The following is a 16,460-nucleotide window of genomic DNA, read 5'->3' as shown; positions in this document are numbered from 1 at the left end:
TACAATTACAGCATTTAGAAGGCATCTAGATGGGTATATGAATAGGAAGGGTTTAGAGGGATATGGGCCAAGTGACGGCAAACTGGACTAAATTAGTATGGGTTATCTGGTCAGCACAGACGAGTTGGACCAAAGGGTCTGTTTCCCTGCTGTACATCTCTATGACTCTATGACAACAGAACAATGGAGAAAGAAAATGTCAGAGTAAAGCATGATCTTTTTAAAAAATAAATGTAAGCAAAGCAAATGGGAACATTTTAAAAAAACAAGAAATGTGAGAGAAATAAATACATTCAGAAAAAATAAAAGGAACAGCACACAAGTGTCCTGGTTATATTTATTACAGTAATTTTTTCTCGTTGTGCAATTGCTCTTTTTGGATATTTTTCGACATAAATGATGCTGTTCCCAGGGAAGGCTGTGTGACTGAGCGAGTTTGAGTGAACGAAGCAGCGAAAGTGTTAAAGAGGCGGCCCGTTTGGGGGTTTATTTCTGTGTCATCAGCCGGAGTTGGCTGAACACTTGATCTCGATCCCGAGGAGGGGCTGGCTGCAAAACGATATACTGTTTAATATTGCCAAAGAAAAATAACACACACATACACAGAGCTCTTGCATACAACCCTCCCCACCACCACCACCCCTCCCTCCCTCCAATCTCTCTCTAAAAAAAAATCCCCTTGCAGAGATCCTGTCTCAGTGCTAGCGTGGAGATCTGAAGCAGCAACATGTGAACCAGAACCCTCCCTCAGTTTGTGAGCAGCGGGAGAGACCATGGAGAAAGCTCTGTGCAATTATCAGAAGAGCTATGAGCTGTGCAGGCAAGAGCATAACGAGTGCTGCGAGAGGGTGGTCATCAATGTGTCTGGCCTCCGCTTCGAGACTCAGGTCAAGACCCTCCGGCAGTTCCCAGATACCCTCCTCGGGGACCCCCAGAGGCGAATCCGCTATTTCGACCCCCTCCGGAATGAGTACTTCTTCGATAGGAACCGCCCCAGCTTCGATGCGATCCTGTACTATTACCAATCCGGGGGCAGGTTGAAAAGACCAAACAGTGTCTCCCTGGAGGTCTTCATGGAGGAACTCCGGTTTTACGAGTTGGGGGACGAGGCCATGACCCGCTTCCGGGAGGACGAGGGTTTCATCAAAGAGGAGGAGAAGCCAATGCCTACTAATGAGTTCCAGAGGCAGCTCTGGCTGCTCTTCGAATACCCCGAAAGTTCACCCCCTGCCAAGGTGGTGGCCATCATCTCAGTGCTAGTCATTCTGATCTCCATCGTGGTCTTCTGCTTGGAGACCCTGCCTGAATTCAGGGACGAGCAGGACCCTACCTTGGCCATTCACCCCCACCGGGGCAACAGCACCCACCTGGACGAAATGGGCAACCCCTTCCACGACCCCTTCTTCGTGGTGGAGACCATGTGCATCTGCTGGTTCTCCTTTGAACTCTTCCTGAGATTTATCGTCTGCCCCAGCAAGCCAGGCTTCTTCAAGGACATCATGAACATCATCGATTTTGTGGCCATCATCCCTTACTTTGTGGCGCTGGGCACCGAGTTTGCCAGGCAGCGCGGGGTGGCACAACCCGCCATGTCTCTGGCCATCCTCAGGGTCATCCGTTTGGTCAGGGTCTTCCGGATCTTCAAGCTGTCGCGGCACTCCAAAGGCCTGCAGATCCTGGGCCAGACCCTGAAAGCCAGCATGCGGGAGCTGGGCCTGCTCATCTTCTTCCTCTTTATCGGGGTCATCCTGTTCTCCAGCGCTGTCTACTTCGCTGAATCCGAGGACAAGGACACCATCTTCACCAGCATCCCTGAGTCCTTCTGGTGGGCCGTCGTCACCATGACCACTGTGGGCTACGGAGACATGTACCCCAGCACCCTCGGAGGCAAGATTGTGGGATCCCTCTGTGCCATTGCTGGTGTGCTCACCATCTCCTTGCCAGTGCCCGTGATAGTCTCCAATTTCAGTTACTTCTACCACAGGGAGATCGAAAGCGAGGAACAAACCCACTATTCGCATGTGACGACCTGCCCTTACCTGCCCCCGAGCCCCAAAACGCAGTCAGTGACGGGGAAAAGCCAGGAGGTGGAGGATGAGTTTATTGACAATCTCTGTACGCCTCTACAGAATGACATGTTGGATGGTTTTTGTCCCACTGACAGTGGGATTCCAGAGTCTACCAGCTCACCAAACAGGAAACCCATGGTCACACAAGTTTGACTCTGTTTATCCACCCCCAAAGTTTCTGAAGTTGCTTTAAACATGAATGCGATCAAAAGAAATGAAAAAAAAAGGCAACACTTAAAAGCTCCACTTAACTCCAGGGTTTGTTTGGTTTACATCCAACCATGGGTTTTGGGCAGGTATGGGGGGGGCGGGGGTAGGTTTGGCGATGGTCATTGTATCTGGATGACAGTAAGTTCATACTTAAAGAGAGAGAGACAGAGCAAGCCTGTAAAAATTCGCACAACACCAAGTCTTACTTGCTGGCTTGTGTTTTTTTTGGGGGGGAGGGTGAGGAAGAGCGGGCTGTCGGCGTCGGTATTTCCCTTCAAGGTAGGAGGATTCTGTTCGGGATGAGAAGTGGCAGTGAGCTCTCTGCAGCCTCGGATTGTAAAAGGAAACTGGCAACTTGTTTCTCCTAGTGGACCGTCCTATTTATTGTTATTTTTTTACCAAGTGTGCCAGGTTCGAAATGCATGGGTATTTGCTAATATTTATTTATCCAGAATAAACAAAAAAAGGACTTGGCAGGTTGGTGCCAGTAGTGTTTATAGCATCAATCTTATATGTGTGAAAAAATATTTTGAATGAATTGAATGTCTGTGTTTTGAAATGGTAGAGGTTCCCAACACCATCCCAGTATTACTGAATTAGTTGAAGAATCTTTTTAACAATTACATAGGAGCTTAGAAAATAGGAGCAGGAGTGGGCCATTCAGTCCAGTGAGACTATTCCAATATTCGATATGATCATGGCTGATCAGTTCCTGTTTCTGCTTTCACCCCCATACCCCTAAATCCTTTTAGCCCAAAGAACTAGATCTAACTCCTTCTTGAAATCATTCAATGTTTTGGCCTCAACCACTTTCTGTGACAGAGAATTCCACAGGCTCCCCACTCTCTGGATGAAGACATTTCTCCTCTTCTCAGTCCTAAATGGTCTACCCTGTATCTTGAGACTGTGAGCTCTTCTCCTGGACTCCCCATCAGGACATCCTCCATGCATTTTCCCTGTCAATAATTACAACTGATTGAATTCAGAGCTCCATTGCACTCATAAGTATAACGCCTTGTTAGATAATGGTGTTAACTGCAACTCCCTCTTATTTCTTGACCTCACTCCTGAGGTCCTTGAGACCCTTTCTCACAATTCAGTGCAGTGCTGAGGGAATGCTACATTGTCAGAGGTCTGGATGAGATGTGAAACTCCAAATCCCTATCCTCCTTTCAAGGGTTCTGTAAAATCCATAATGCACTTTGGAATATCCTGTGGTGGCGACAGGTGCTATAGGAATGTAAGCTTCCTCTCTATCAATCTTGTTATTACAAGGGCTAGTAAGTGTCCATAGCTGCACAAGGCCATTCTCTCATTGGACAGGAACAACCATTATGAGTTTAACCTTAAGGCCACCATACTTCAGACAATAGTGAGGTTGAGAAGGTGGCATCTTCATGGTAACCTCAGCTGTTGCAGGAATTGTAACCATGCTGGGGTATGATGCTGCATCATAAACCAGCCATCCAGCCAACTGAGCTAACTGATCCCTAGTGAGAACAGTTTCACTCCATGAAACCATTCATTAATCTCTTTTTGACCATGAGTGAATGTTTTGCCCCTATTGTCTCCCCCTACAGCCAATCCCCATCCTTCCCATTGGATTGGCCATGCTAAATTGTCCTGTAGTGTCCAGGGATGTGCAGGCTAGCTGAGCTAGCCATGGGAAATGCAAGATTACAGGGATAGGGTAGAGAGGTTGGTTTGAGTGGAATGCTGTTAGGAGGGTTAGTGTGGACTCAATAGGCTGAATGGCCTGTTTTCACATTGTAGGGATTCTATGATTCTATGACGAAGGTAGCTAACACTGCAGTTCAAGGTCTCAATCTGCGAAGTTGCATTTTTTTTAGGAAAAAAATGACAAAAGATGATGTGTAACTTCTCATGGAAATTACCATCCAGTAATCGCTGTTTTAATCAGATAAATGGGGGTGGAGTGCAAGGAGAAACTCTACTATTGAGTCTGACTTGAGACTGAACGTTCCACCTTTAAGATTTTAAAGTAGGAAACATTGAAGAGAAATTATTTTATGTAGGGAGCTCTTAGTTTTAGCAGTTTGGATAAAATGTTTCTTTGGAACAAAGGAGTCTGAATAAATTACAAGAAGCCGAGATAGAGTGAATTCCATTAGCAGGCAAGTTAATAACCATGGGGCATGGATTGAAAGTAACTGGTGGAAGCATTAATTGGGTGTTGAGAAAAAATCTTTTTGCCTAGAAGTTGGAGTCTGGAAATCACTGTCTGGAAGGATGGTTGAGATAGGAACAACCATACATAAAAAAAAAACTTAGAAAACTTATTGAAGTGCTGTAACCTGCAATATATATTCCTTATATATTGTATGTATATTTTAAACTTCAAAAGGGCAACCTGTACATGCAAGATTTCTGGAAGCTTTCTTGTTTAGTTCCAGTTTCCATTTCTCATCATCAAAACACAGGGAACTGCTATGTGACACAAAAATTATTGCAAACGTAGTCACAATAATAACGGGCCTCAAAGCAGTCTTTCCCACTATCATTAACTGTCACAGCTTCGAGCAGGAACAATGACTTGCATTTATATGGTACCTTTTAATGTTGTTCAGGGGAATAGGTTGGAAGAAACCATTTCTGTTAGTCAGGGAATCTGAGGCAGGGTGACATAGTCAAAAACCTTAAAAGATTTTTAAGAAGACTCTTAAAAGTCTTTCAAGAATGAAATTCAGAAACATGATTGAAGCTTTCACAAATTGATGCTAGATTTATTGCTTAATTCAAATCTGAGTTTGATTGAGAGCTGAGGGTATTATGGATATAGGACAGTAGCAGGTAGAAGATGTATAATTAGTCATGATCTCATGGTCATAGAATGGCAACAGACCCTTCGGTCCAACTTGGCCATGCTGACCAGATATTCTAAATTAATCTAGTCCCACTTGCCAGCATTTGGCCCAAATCCCTCCAAACCCTTCCTATTCATATACCCATCCAGGTGCTTTCTAAATGTTGTAATTGTACCAGCCTCCACCACTTCCTCTGGCAGCTCATTCCATGCACGCACCACCTTCTGTGTCAAAAAGTTGCTCTTCAGTCCCTTTTAAAACTTTCCCCTCTTATACCTACACCCTCTAGTTTTGGACTCCCCTTCTGTGGGGAAAAAGACCTTGGCTATTCACCCTATCATGCCCATCCTGAATTTATAAATCTCTAGAAGATCTTCCCTCAGCCTTTGACACTCCAGGGAAAAAAGGTCCCAGCCTATTCATCTTCTCCCTATTGCTCAAACCCTCCAACCCTAGCAACATCCTTCGGCTTGAGGGGCTGAATCATCTACACACTTGTTTTAAAGTGCTTTATAGGTACTCATTGTACACAAATTTGACACTGATCCCCACAAGAACAAATTAGGATTCAAGGATTCATCAAAGGAAGAGAGACAGAAAGAAAGCTAAGAAAATGGAGAGGGTTAGGGAGGGAATTCCTGAGTTTCAGCGTTCTGTAGGTGAAGGTAAAGTCACCAAAGAGCAAAGTTGGAGGCCAGAACTGAAGGAATGTACAGATCCAAGAGGGTTGTGGGTCTGCAGGAGGTTACAGAGATATGGAGCAAAGCCATGGAGGGATTTGAGCACAGGGATTTGAATGGCATGAAGTAATTTATCTCAGAGTGTGACACTGATGGCAACAATGCTGTCAAATGTTACCCTACAACTGAAGTGACATGATACCAGTGCTGTTACAAGCTTCTTGGGACCGATTAGTCCAACCAAGCCAGGAATGAATCGGGCCACTGCTACTGTTAGGGATGGCTCTGTCATTTGAATTGGGATCATCATAGGTCTTTTCGAAATCACCTTATTGACAGTCAAGATTGGAGTTAGCTGATCCATTGACTTGGCTTTCGATGTATGATATACTTGAAAGTCTAAAAGTTTACAATGCTATGTCACAAATTGAAAGAAGGAATGTACATTTATATTGCACCTTTCAAGGGTTCGGAATGTCCAAAAATGTTTTACACAGCTAACAAAATATTCTTAAAGTGTAGTCTCTGTTGTAGGGCATGAAAGGAAGCAGGGGACCTGTTCATCGGAAAGAACAATGTAATAATGATCAGTTTTTAATGATGTTGGTTGAGGTTAGGTATTGGCCAGGGCACTGGGAAGCATGTCTTTGTACGTATGACTTATTTGTGACTCCTCCTTCATCCTGAAATTGAATATTTTGGAATTTGTTTCTGAACTACAGATCAGGGGAAGATTTATTTAAGTTATGTAGCCCTCTGGTCAGGGTATTCCTTGAGTACTGTGGTCATTCTTGGTTGCCAAGTCATGAGGGAAAGTTTCAGGCACAGAGGAATTTCCAGGGCATTGTCATAAGGTTGATTCCCTGAGCTAGATGTGTGAGGAAGAACTGAAAGAAAATTGGGCACTTCAGTCGAAACAAGAGGCGAATGAAAGCGAATGTTTGTAGAAGTATGCTGGATATCGACCGATCTAGAGAAGGTACATCAGGAGTGCCACTTGAAAGTAAACTAAGGTAATGAAATAAGACACATTGTTTAAAACTGGCAAAAGGACAATTTGGACAAATGGCACAAGGAAATGCTTCATGTAGAGATTGATCAACTATTCAAAGGGATTTAGGGGAAAGGTAATGGACACAAAACCTTGGAAATACATCGGTGGGTATTAATTCATGGAGTTGCTGCAACTGAAAATGTTAACTGTTTTCAAAATGGCCGACCAGAACAATGTTTCCTGACCTTCACTCAGCTATGAGTTCTAGGCTACTGCTAGGAGGTTGATTAAAGTAATTTATTTTTCTTTATTCATTCAAGGGATGATGACATCACTGACTAGCAGCATTTATTGCCTATCCCTAACTGCTCAGAGGGCAGTTAAAAGTCAATCACATTGCTGTGGGTCTGGGGTCACATGGAGGTCAGACCTGGTAAAGATGGCAGTTTCCTTTCCTTAAGGGCATTAGTGAACTAATTGGGGTTTTTTGACAATTGGTTCATGGTCATCATTAGACTCTTAATTCCAGACTTTAAAAAAAGCTAAATTCTACCATCTACCATAGGAGGATTCAAACCTGTGTCCCTAAAACATTATCTGGTCACTGGATTAACAGTCCAATGATAATACCACCAGGCCATCACCTCCCCCTTTAAATAAGGGTAAAAATTATTGAAAGCCATCCCATAATTACAAGCACAGAATTGTATGGGACCTACAGAACAGAAACATCCCTCCTGGAGTTGTCGGTGTTCACGCTCCTTTCAAGTTTTGTCCCACCATAATACTTCTTCCCAACTCATTTCCATTTCATTCCATTGCCTTCTCCCTCTCAAGGGCATATGCACAGAGCTCATCTCTAAGAAGTTTATTTAAACTCAACACAGAATCACAGATGGCTTACTGCATTGCTGAGTCAGAATTCTGGGAGTTGCTCTGTAATGGCACTGTGGGTCTATCTACAGCATGTGGACTGCAGCAGTTCAAGAAAGCAGCTCACCTCCACCTCCTCCAGGGTGACTAAGGATGGGCAATAAATGCTGCCTAGCCTGTGACATCTGGGCCCTCTAAACAAATAATAAAAAACAGAAACTGACCATTTTGCCCAACTAGTTCATTTCAATGTTTATGATGAGCTTAAATCTCCTCATCCTCTACTTCTATTTGCTTATCCTTCTATCCCTTTCACAAGTGTATTGAAACATTTTACTTAAGTACCTCAATGTCATTCCTATCTGCTACTTAAAGGAGTGACCTCCACGTTCTCACCGCTCTCTAGTTAAAGACGTTTCTCCTGAATTCTCTGCTGGATTTTTAATTGATTATCATCCTGTACTTATAGCACTGAGTTTTAGTCTCGATCGGAAAGTTTGTTGCAGTTTTTATGTGGGATATTAGTGGTGGGATGGCTGGGGATGTATAGTAAAAAGAAATGCCACTTGAGGGCAAACTAAGGTAATGGCTATTGGTTAAAACTGGCGAAAGGACCATTTGGACAGATGGCACAAAGAAATGCTTCACATAGAGATTGACCAACAAATCAAATGGACTTAAGGGAAAGCTAATGGATACAAAACGTTGGAATCACAGTAATGGAGACTGTCATGGAATAAGTTGGATACATTCTAGAAGAATGAGCTAATTTGGGCCAAATGGACTACTCCAGGGTGGCAGTGTGGTTCAGTGGTTAGCACTGCTGCCTCACAGCACCAGGGACCTGAGTTTGTATCGTGCATAGAATCCCTACAGTGTGGAACCAAGCCATTTGGCCCATCAAGTCCACATTGACCCTCCAAACAGCACCCCACCCAGAATCACCCCGTCCCTGTAACCTGCATTTCCCATGGCTAACCCATCTAGCCTGCACATCACTAGACACCATGGGCAATTTGGTAAAAACAAGGACTGCAGATGCTGAAAACCAGAGTCTAGGTTAGAGTGGTGCTGGAATAGCACAGCAGGTCAGGTAGCATCTGAGGAGCAGGAAAATTGATGTTTCAGGCAAAAGCCCTTCATCAGGAATAGATGAAAGGCTTTTGCTAGAAATGTCGATTTTCCTGCTCCTGGATGCTGCCTGACCTGCTGCGCTTTTCCAGCATCACTCTAATCTCGACCATGGGCAATTTACCATGGCCAATCCAGCTAACCTGCACATCTTTGGTCTGTGGGAGGAAACTGGAGCACCTGGAGGAAACACACTGAGAACATGCAGACTTCACACAGCTACTCGTCTGAGGGTGGAATTGAACCCAGTTTGATCTCACCCTTGGCCAACTGTCTGGAAATTTCACATTCTCCCCCTATCTGCGTGAGTTTCCTCCCACAGTCCAAAGACGCTAAGTTGCCCATAGAATCCAGCGATGTGCAGGCTAGGTGAGTTACTCATGACAAATGCAGGAATAGGGTGGGTCTGGGTGGGATGCTTTCAGATGGTTAGTGTGGACTTGATGGGCTGAATAGCCTGCTTCCACACTGTAGGGATTCTATGATTCATCTGTAATTATCTATCTCGTAGATTCAACAATATGGAGTTACTGAAAATGACAATTGTCTTCTGATTGGGCGACGAGGACACTTCCCTGAGCTATGAGTTTGAGGCTACTGTAGCTATGTTATGGAGAATGGAAGCAGAAAGTAATTGTGAAATGGAAGCAAGCAGACAGGTAGTAAAGATGCCCTTGAGATTTGGTGATGGATTAGCATCTATTGATTAAGAGTCACCAAGTTTCAAATCTACAAAATTGAGTTGCATTTGGCCAATTATTTTATGTCATGGAATGAGATCAGATTCATTGACCTGAGTTGTGAGTCTGGTTGCCTTTTTCAATGTTAAACATCTTAAGCGGTCTCCAGGTCAATTTCTAAGTACCACAACCCTTGGTAAAAAGAATTCCTGAGAAGATTTAAAAGCTGGTTTCAATTTTTCCCTGCTCTTGTAAAATCCTTTCTGTGTTACATTGCACTGGGATGGCACACAGGCTTGTAGCTGTACAGCGAAAGGCCATTTACCCTGGGTCACTGTTTCTCAGAGGCCTGTGGACTCTGTGGATTAAAGTCACCCGACCTTTTAATCTAGAGACCGAGCTGAATGTTCTGGGGGCATGGGTTTGATTCTCACCATGGCAGATGGTGAAATTTGAATTTAAAACGTGAGCTACTGTCAATTGTCACCAAAAAAAAAATCTGATTCCCTAATGTCCTTGAGGGAAGGAAATCTGCTAACCTTGCCTGGTCTGGTCTACATGTGACTCCAACCGACAGCAATGTGGTTGACTCTTAATTGTCGTCTGGGATATTATGGATTTGTCATAAATTCTGGCCTAGCTAGTGATATCCTCATAGAGTCATACAGAACGGAAACAGATCCTTCGGTCCAACCAGTTCACACTGAACATAACCCAAATGAAACTAGTGCCACCTGCCTGCTCCTGAACCATATCCCTCCAAACCTTTCCTATTCATGTACTTACCTAAGTGCCTGCCGAACATTGTAACTGTTAGCAAGTTTTGACAAGATTTGTAGCTCAGGTTGAGGTTCTGGATGGAGGTTTGCTCGCTGAGCTGGAAGGTTGTAACTATGCCTATATCCACCAACTCCTCAGGCAGTTCATTCCACACATGAACCACCCTCTGTGTAAAAACGTTTGCCCTTCATGTCTTTTTTAAATCTCTCTACTCTCGTCTTAAAAATATGCCCCCTAGTCTTGAAATCCCTAAGGAAAAAGGCACTTACCATTAACCCTATCTACACCCCTCACGATTTTGTAAACCTCAATAGGGCCAACTCTCAAACTCCTATGCTCCAGTGAAAAACGTCCCAGTTTATCCAGCTTTTCTTTATAACTCAAACCATCCATACCCAGCAACATCCTGGTAAATATCTTCTGAACCCTCTTTAGTTTAATAGTATACTTCCTATAACAAGATGATCAGAAGTGGACACAGTACTCCAGAAGAGGTTTCACCAATGTCCAGTACAATTTCAATATGACTTCCCAACTCCTATATTCAAAGTAGGAGCAAATTACTGCCGATGCTGGACTCTGTACTGAAAACAAAAAATGCTGGAGATCACAGCAGGTCAGGCAGCATTCATGGAGAGAAAGCAAGCTAAACATTTCAAGTCTAGATGACTCTTCATCAGAGCTGACATGCAGTTTGGAGGGAGCAGCATTTATGCAATGGTTGGGGGGGAGGATGAAGTGCTGGGGGAGAAAGGATGTTGATAGTTCAGATTAAGTGATCAGAATGTGAGAATGGTAGAACAATGCTGCGTCTAACTGCCAGAGTGGAAAGAGCGACAGTCCCAGTGGAGTAGGGGGAGGGGAGAGGACAGAGGAAACGGTAACAGGGAATGTAACAAGTAAAGTTTAGATTAGATTCCCTACAGTGTGGAAATAGGTCCTTTGGCCCAATCAGTCCACACTGACCCTCTGAAGAGTAAACTACCCAGACCAATGCACCTAACACTATGGGCAATTTAGCACGGCCAATTCACCTAACCTGCACATCTTTGGATTGTGGGAAGAAACCCACGCAGACAAGGGGAAAGCGTGCAAATTTCACACAGTCGTCCAAGGCGGGAATCGAATCTGGGACCTTGGGGTGGCAGTGCTAACCATTGAGCCACAGTGCCACCCAGGCTAAAAGAAAGGCAAGAATGTTGCTAGGGTTGGAGGGTTTGAGCTATAGGGTGAGGCTGAATAGGCTGGGGCTGTTTTCCCTGGAATATCAGGGGCTGAGGGATGACCTTCTAGAGGTCTATAAAATCACAAGGGGCTTGATAGGGTAAATAGACAAGGTCTTTTCCCCTGGGTGAGGGAATTCCAAAACTAGAGGGCAGAGGTTGAAGGTGAGAGGGGAAAGATTTAAAAGGGGACCTAAGGGGCAACTTTTTCATGCAAAGGCTGGGGTGTATTGGAATGAGCTGCCAGAGGAAGTGGTGGAGGCTGGTATGATTATAACATTTAAAAGGCTTCTGGATGGATAGGAAGGGTTTAGAAGGATATGGACACAACACTGGCAAATGAGACCAGATTTATTTTGGATATTTGGTGGACATGGACAAGTTGGACTGAAAGATCTGTTTCTGTGTTGTACATCTCTATGACTCTATGAAAGGGAAGGACTAAGCAATGAAGGCAAACGTGCTTGAACAAATAAAAAAGTGAGAAGGTGTTTGTGAGGAAATTAGGAATATCCAATAAATGCTAGCCTAGCTGGTGACACCCAAATCTCATGAATCTTTTTGTTAGAAATTAAAAATTTGGAAAGGCAAATTAATTGTCTGCAATTGGATAAGGAAATAAAGATGACTAAATGAGGTTGAACCACAAACCAGTAATGAACTGACTGGTTTGAGGGGCTGGATGGTTTACTCCTTATATATAGGTTACAGATAACTATGTACACCTTGTGAATCCATGTTGATGGCAAAGAAACTTTATTCATTTATCTCCAAATCTTTGAGGTGTTGCACTTGATTTTCACTTCTTTTAAACAGATAGATATAAAATCATAGGAAGCATACTGACTATTTTTCAGTACACTTCCAAAAGTGCGAACACAGATAATTATTCCTAACCATCTTCAGGAAGCAATGGACATGCTCGGGCCCTGGGTATATCAGAAAGTAAATGTGTTCCTTATTAATCAGGACTTCATACAAAATTATAGTAGAGGCTTCAGAGATTAGAAAATTGGATGTTAGTAGTGTCAAAGACAGAAATTGCTGGAAAAGCTCAGCAGGTTTCTGAGGAAGGGTCACCGGTCCTGAAATGTTAAGTCTGATTTCTCTCCACAGAGGCTGCCAGACCTGCTGAGCTTTTCCAGCCATTTCTGGTGTGGAACACACTGCCTGCAACAGTAGTAGACTTGCCAACTTTAAGGGCATTTAAATGCTCATTGGATAGGCATGTGAATGAGAATGGAATAGTGTAGTTTAGATGGGCTTCAGAGATTGATTCCACAGGTTGGCGCAACATTGAGGGCTGAAGGGCCTGTACTGCACTGTAATGTTCTATTTTTGTTTTTGTTTCAGATTTACAACATCTGGTTCTTCTGGTCTTTATGTCAGTAGTGTACTGGGCCACCACTGAGATTGTTCTGTATTTTGAATCATAAGATCTTTGGAAATTGTCTTGTTTACAGTCAAGATTGAAGTTGATTAATACATTGAGTTGGCTTCCTGTGTATGATAGACATGAGTGTCTTGTGGTGCAGTGATGGTGTCTCTACCTTTGAGTCAGTAGTTTCAAATCCCACCTGCTCCAGAGTTGTGTAACAAACAGGTTGATTAAAAACACCTCCAGCTGGGGAGCTACAATACCTATTTCTCAAATTGAAAAGAAGAATGTGCACTTATTTTGAGCTTTATAGTCAATGAAGTAGCTGAATTAGTGAAAACTTTACATCCAAAAATGAATATACCTGACGGACAAGCGTTTTGGTAAGAATCATGAAAGCAGACTGTATGAATGAAGAGGCTTTTCTCGGATACCGTAATGAAGTGTTTAGGTGGAATCAATCTGTCGAGTAAGCCCTTTTAAATCTAAACTGGTGTAGGGCTAAGTCCTGCACAGTGTAATGGAACAACTATTGGATCAGCTGAGACTAGGAATGGCTGCTTTAACAGCCATGAGATTCAGCGAGCACTGCAAAGTGGCCCAGTGCTTGAGACAGCATATGGAAGCCCTTTAAATACATTGGCACAACTTTATTTGCGTGCAGTAACTTAAGTCCTGGAATTACCTCCGACAAGGCCGGTCACTGTTTTCTCATAAACAGACGAAACACAGACAGTGATGGAGTGGTTTCTTCAGCTGTTGCTGTTTGACACAGGCTAATGGGAGTTCAGTGGGACAGCTTCGCAAACTGAGAGCAACACTGCTTTAGGAGCCGGTTAGTGACAGACCATGCAGTGAATTCACCCCCCTCCCCAGCACCAATTGGCAAGAGGCTGTGGGGCTTGGAAGCCCATTTCAGCACAGTGATCCCAGCTGTGAAACCACAAGACGTACAAGTGTCGCGTGGATGCTTCCCACAGCAAGCTCAGGGATGAATCTGTGGTCAACCTCGGTGTCTTGTGACAGACTGTAGAGAGGTGGATGGGGTTATCAGCTCTCTTGGATTGCCCTGGTGTCTCCTGGAATTCAATCAAGAGTCATCTCAGCCGTGAGTGCCTTCTGGAGGAAAATCACTGAAGCTCTAGACAAAACTGGAGATGGCGTAAAAAGGGAGTTCAATCATTCAATGATTCCGTTTTATTCTTATGTAAGATGCGGGCATTGCTGGCAAAGCTGGTATTTATTGCCCATCCCTTGTTACCCTTCCACTGATTGGCTGTTAAGGCTATTTCCCAGGGCAGTTAAAAGGCAATTGGATTTGGAGCAACAGATAGGCCATACTGGGTCAGGTTCGGAGATTTCCTCCTCTGAAGCAGCTTACAGATTCCCCAGTTTATAATAATCTGACCTATAGCACAGTGGCTCAGTGGTTAGTACTGCTGCCTCACAGCAGCAAGGACCTGGGCTCGATTCCAGCCTTTGGCTGATTGTCCATGTGGAGTTTGCACATTCTCCCCCATGCCTGAGTCTGTTTCCTCCCACAGTACAAAGATATGCAAGTTAGCTGGAGTAGCTATGTTAATTTTTTTCATTTCAAAAATATACTTTATTCATAAAATAATTTGATGGGCTGTACATTTGGTCATGCCATACATATGTAAACATTTACATACAAAGATCAGAATTTATCATTTTTATATACAGGTCTGTACATTTTTCAATCATATGCCCATATATTTAGCTGAGGCGTCAGCGGAGCCCAAATGACTGCGTGGCCCCCTGTTCTTCTTAGGCAGGCAGATGTTACACGGTGGTCTTGCCCCACCGCGCCTTGGCGGCAGCTGCCCCAAGCTTCAGCGCGTCCCTCAACACGTAGTCCTGCACCTTGGAATGTGCCAGTCTGCAACACTCAGTCAGGGTCAACTCTTTCAGCTGGAAGATCAACAGGTTTCGGGCCGCCCAGAGAGCATCCTCCACCGAGTTGATGATCCTCCAGGCACAGTTGATGTTCGTCACAGTGTGCGTCCCGGGGAACAGACCGTAGAGCACGGAGTCCCGCGTCACGGCGCTGCTCGGGATGAACCTCGACAAACACCACTGCATTCCTCTCCAGACTTCTTCTGCGTAGGCACAGTCCAGAAGGAGGTGTGTGACAGCCTCGTCCCTCCCGCAGCCACTTCGAGGGCAGCGTGCGGTGCGGCTGAGAGTCCGGGCGTGCATAAAGGATCTCACAGGCAGAGCCCTTCTCACCACCAGCCAGTCTTGGTGCTTGTTGGAAAGATCTGGCGATGAGGCATTCTGCCAAATGGCTTTGACAGTCAGCTCAGGGAACCGCTCGATAGGATCCGCCCTCTCCTTTTCCTGAAGGGTCTCAAGGACACTACATGCTGACCACTTCCTGATGGACTTGTGGTCAAAGGTGTTTTTCTTCATAAACTTTTCCACGAAGGACAGGTGATACGGAACGGTCCAACTACTCGGAGCGTTCCGCAGCAGCGAGGCCAGGCCCATCCTTCTCAACACCGGGGACAGGTAGAACCTCAATATGTAGTAACACTTGGTGTTTGCGTACCGGGGATCCACGCACAGCTTGCTGCAGCCACAACAAAGGTGGCCATCAGGGTGAGGGTGGCATTGGGTGTATTTTTTCTCCTGTTGCCCAGATCTTTGTACAGTGAGTCCCTTTGGACCCGGTCCATCTTTGACCTCTATATAAGATGGCCCTGGTGACTGCAGCGGCACAGGTTCTGGGAATAGGCCAGACCTGTGCCACGTATAATAGCAATGACAGTGCCTCACACCTGATGACCAGGTTTTTTCCCGCGATGGAGAGTGACCGTAGCTTCCATCTGCCCAGTTTCTGCCTCACTTTGCTGATACGCTCCTCCCAAGACTTGGCGCACGCCCCAGCCCCCCCGAACCAAATACCCAGCACCTTCAGGTGGTCGGTCCTGATGGTGAAGGGGATCGAGGATTGGTCGGCCCAGTTCCCAAAGAGCATGGCCTCGCTCTTGCCTTGGTTTACCTTGGTCCCCAAGGCCCGTTCGAACTGGTCACATATACACATGAATCTGCGCACGGACAGCGGATCCGAGCAGAAAACGGCGACGTCATCCATGTACAGGGAGTAGCTATGTTAAATTGCCCATAATGTCCAGGGTTGTGTAGGCTAGGTAGATTAGCCATGGTAAACACAGGGCTGGGGGAATCTGACTGCGATACACTTTAGAGGTTTGGTGTATTTTGATGGGCCTCTATCAGCCCTGTTGGGATTCTGAAAGTGTTCACACTTTTATGTGGAAGATTAATTTTAAGGATCCAATATATGAATATTTCCAGCATTTACAAAAGATTGTTTTACATTATTCTAACTTGTATTCAAATCAACTTACGAATGGATCCCATTTGCAACCCGGGGACTGTCTGTTGTGAACCAGCTGGGTTTACATGACGATTGACAATAGTCAACATTTGAGTTTTTAAAATTATTGCTTTCAAATTTCAACTTTTGCCATAGTGACATTTGAACCCATGCCCAGTGCTCTTGGTTACTCGTCCCGTGACATTGTCACCAAACCACCTCCATCTTCAATAGCCCCTAATGGCTCTCTTCCCAT

At 44.6% G+C, this 16,460-nt stretch overlaps 1 protein-coding gene across 1 annotated transcript; it reads left to right on the top strand.

Moving 5' to 3' along the window:
- Positions 1-588: 588 nt before the first annotated feature.
- LOC122542174 (potassium voltage-gated channel subfamily A member 2-like) lies at positions 589-2,753 on the top strand. The gene has a single exon (XM_043679613.1). It carries the CDS (start codon positions 774-776, stop codon positions 2,220-2,222), a length of 1,449 nt encoding a protein of 482 aa, XP_043535548.1. The 5' UTR covers positions 589-773; the 3' UTR covers positions 2,223-2,753.
- Positions 2,754-16,460: the final 13,707 nt, after the last annotated feature.

The sequence above is a fragment of the Chiloscyllium plagiosum genome, chromosome 39, assembly GCF_004010195.1.
Source record: "Chiloscyllium plagiosum isolate BGI_BamShark_2017 chromosome 39, ASM401019v2, whole genome shotgun sequence".
NCBI classification, from domain to species: domain Eukaryota; kingdom Metazoa; phylum Chordata; class Chondrichthyes; order Orectolobiformes; family Hemiscylliidae; genus Chiloscyllium; species Chiloscyllium plagiosum.
This window is presented reverse-complemented; position numbering and strand designations above follow the sequence as displayed.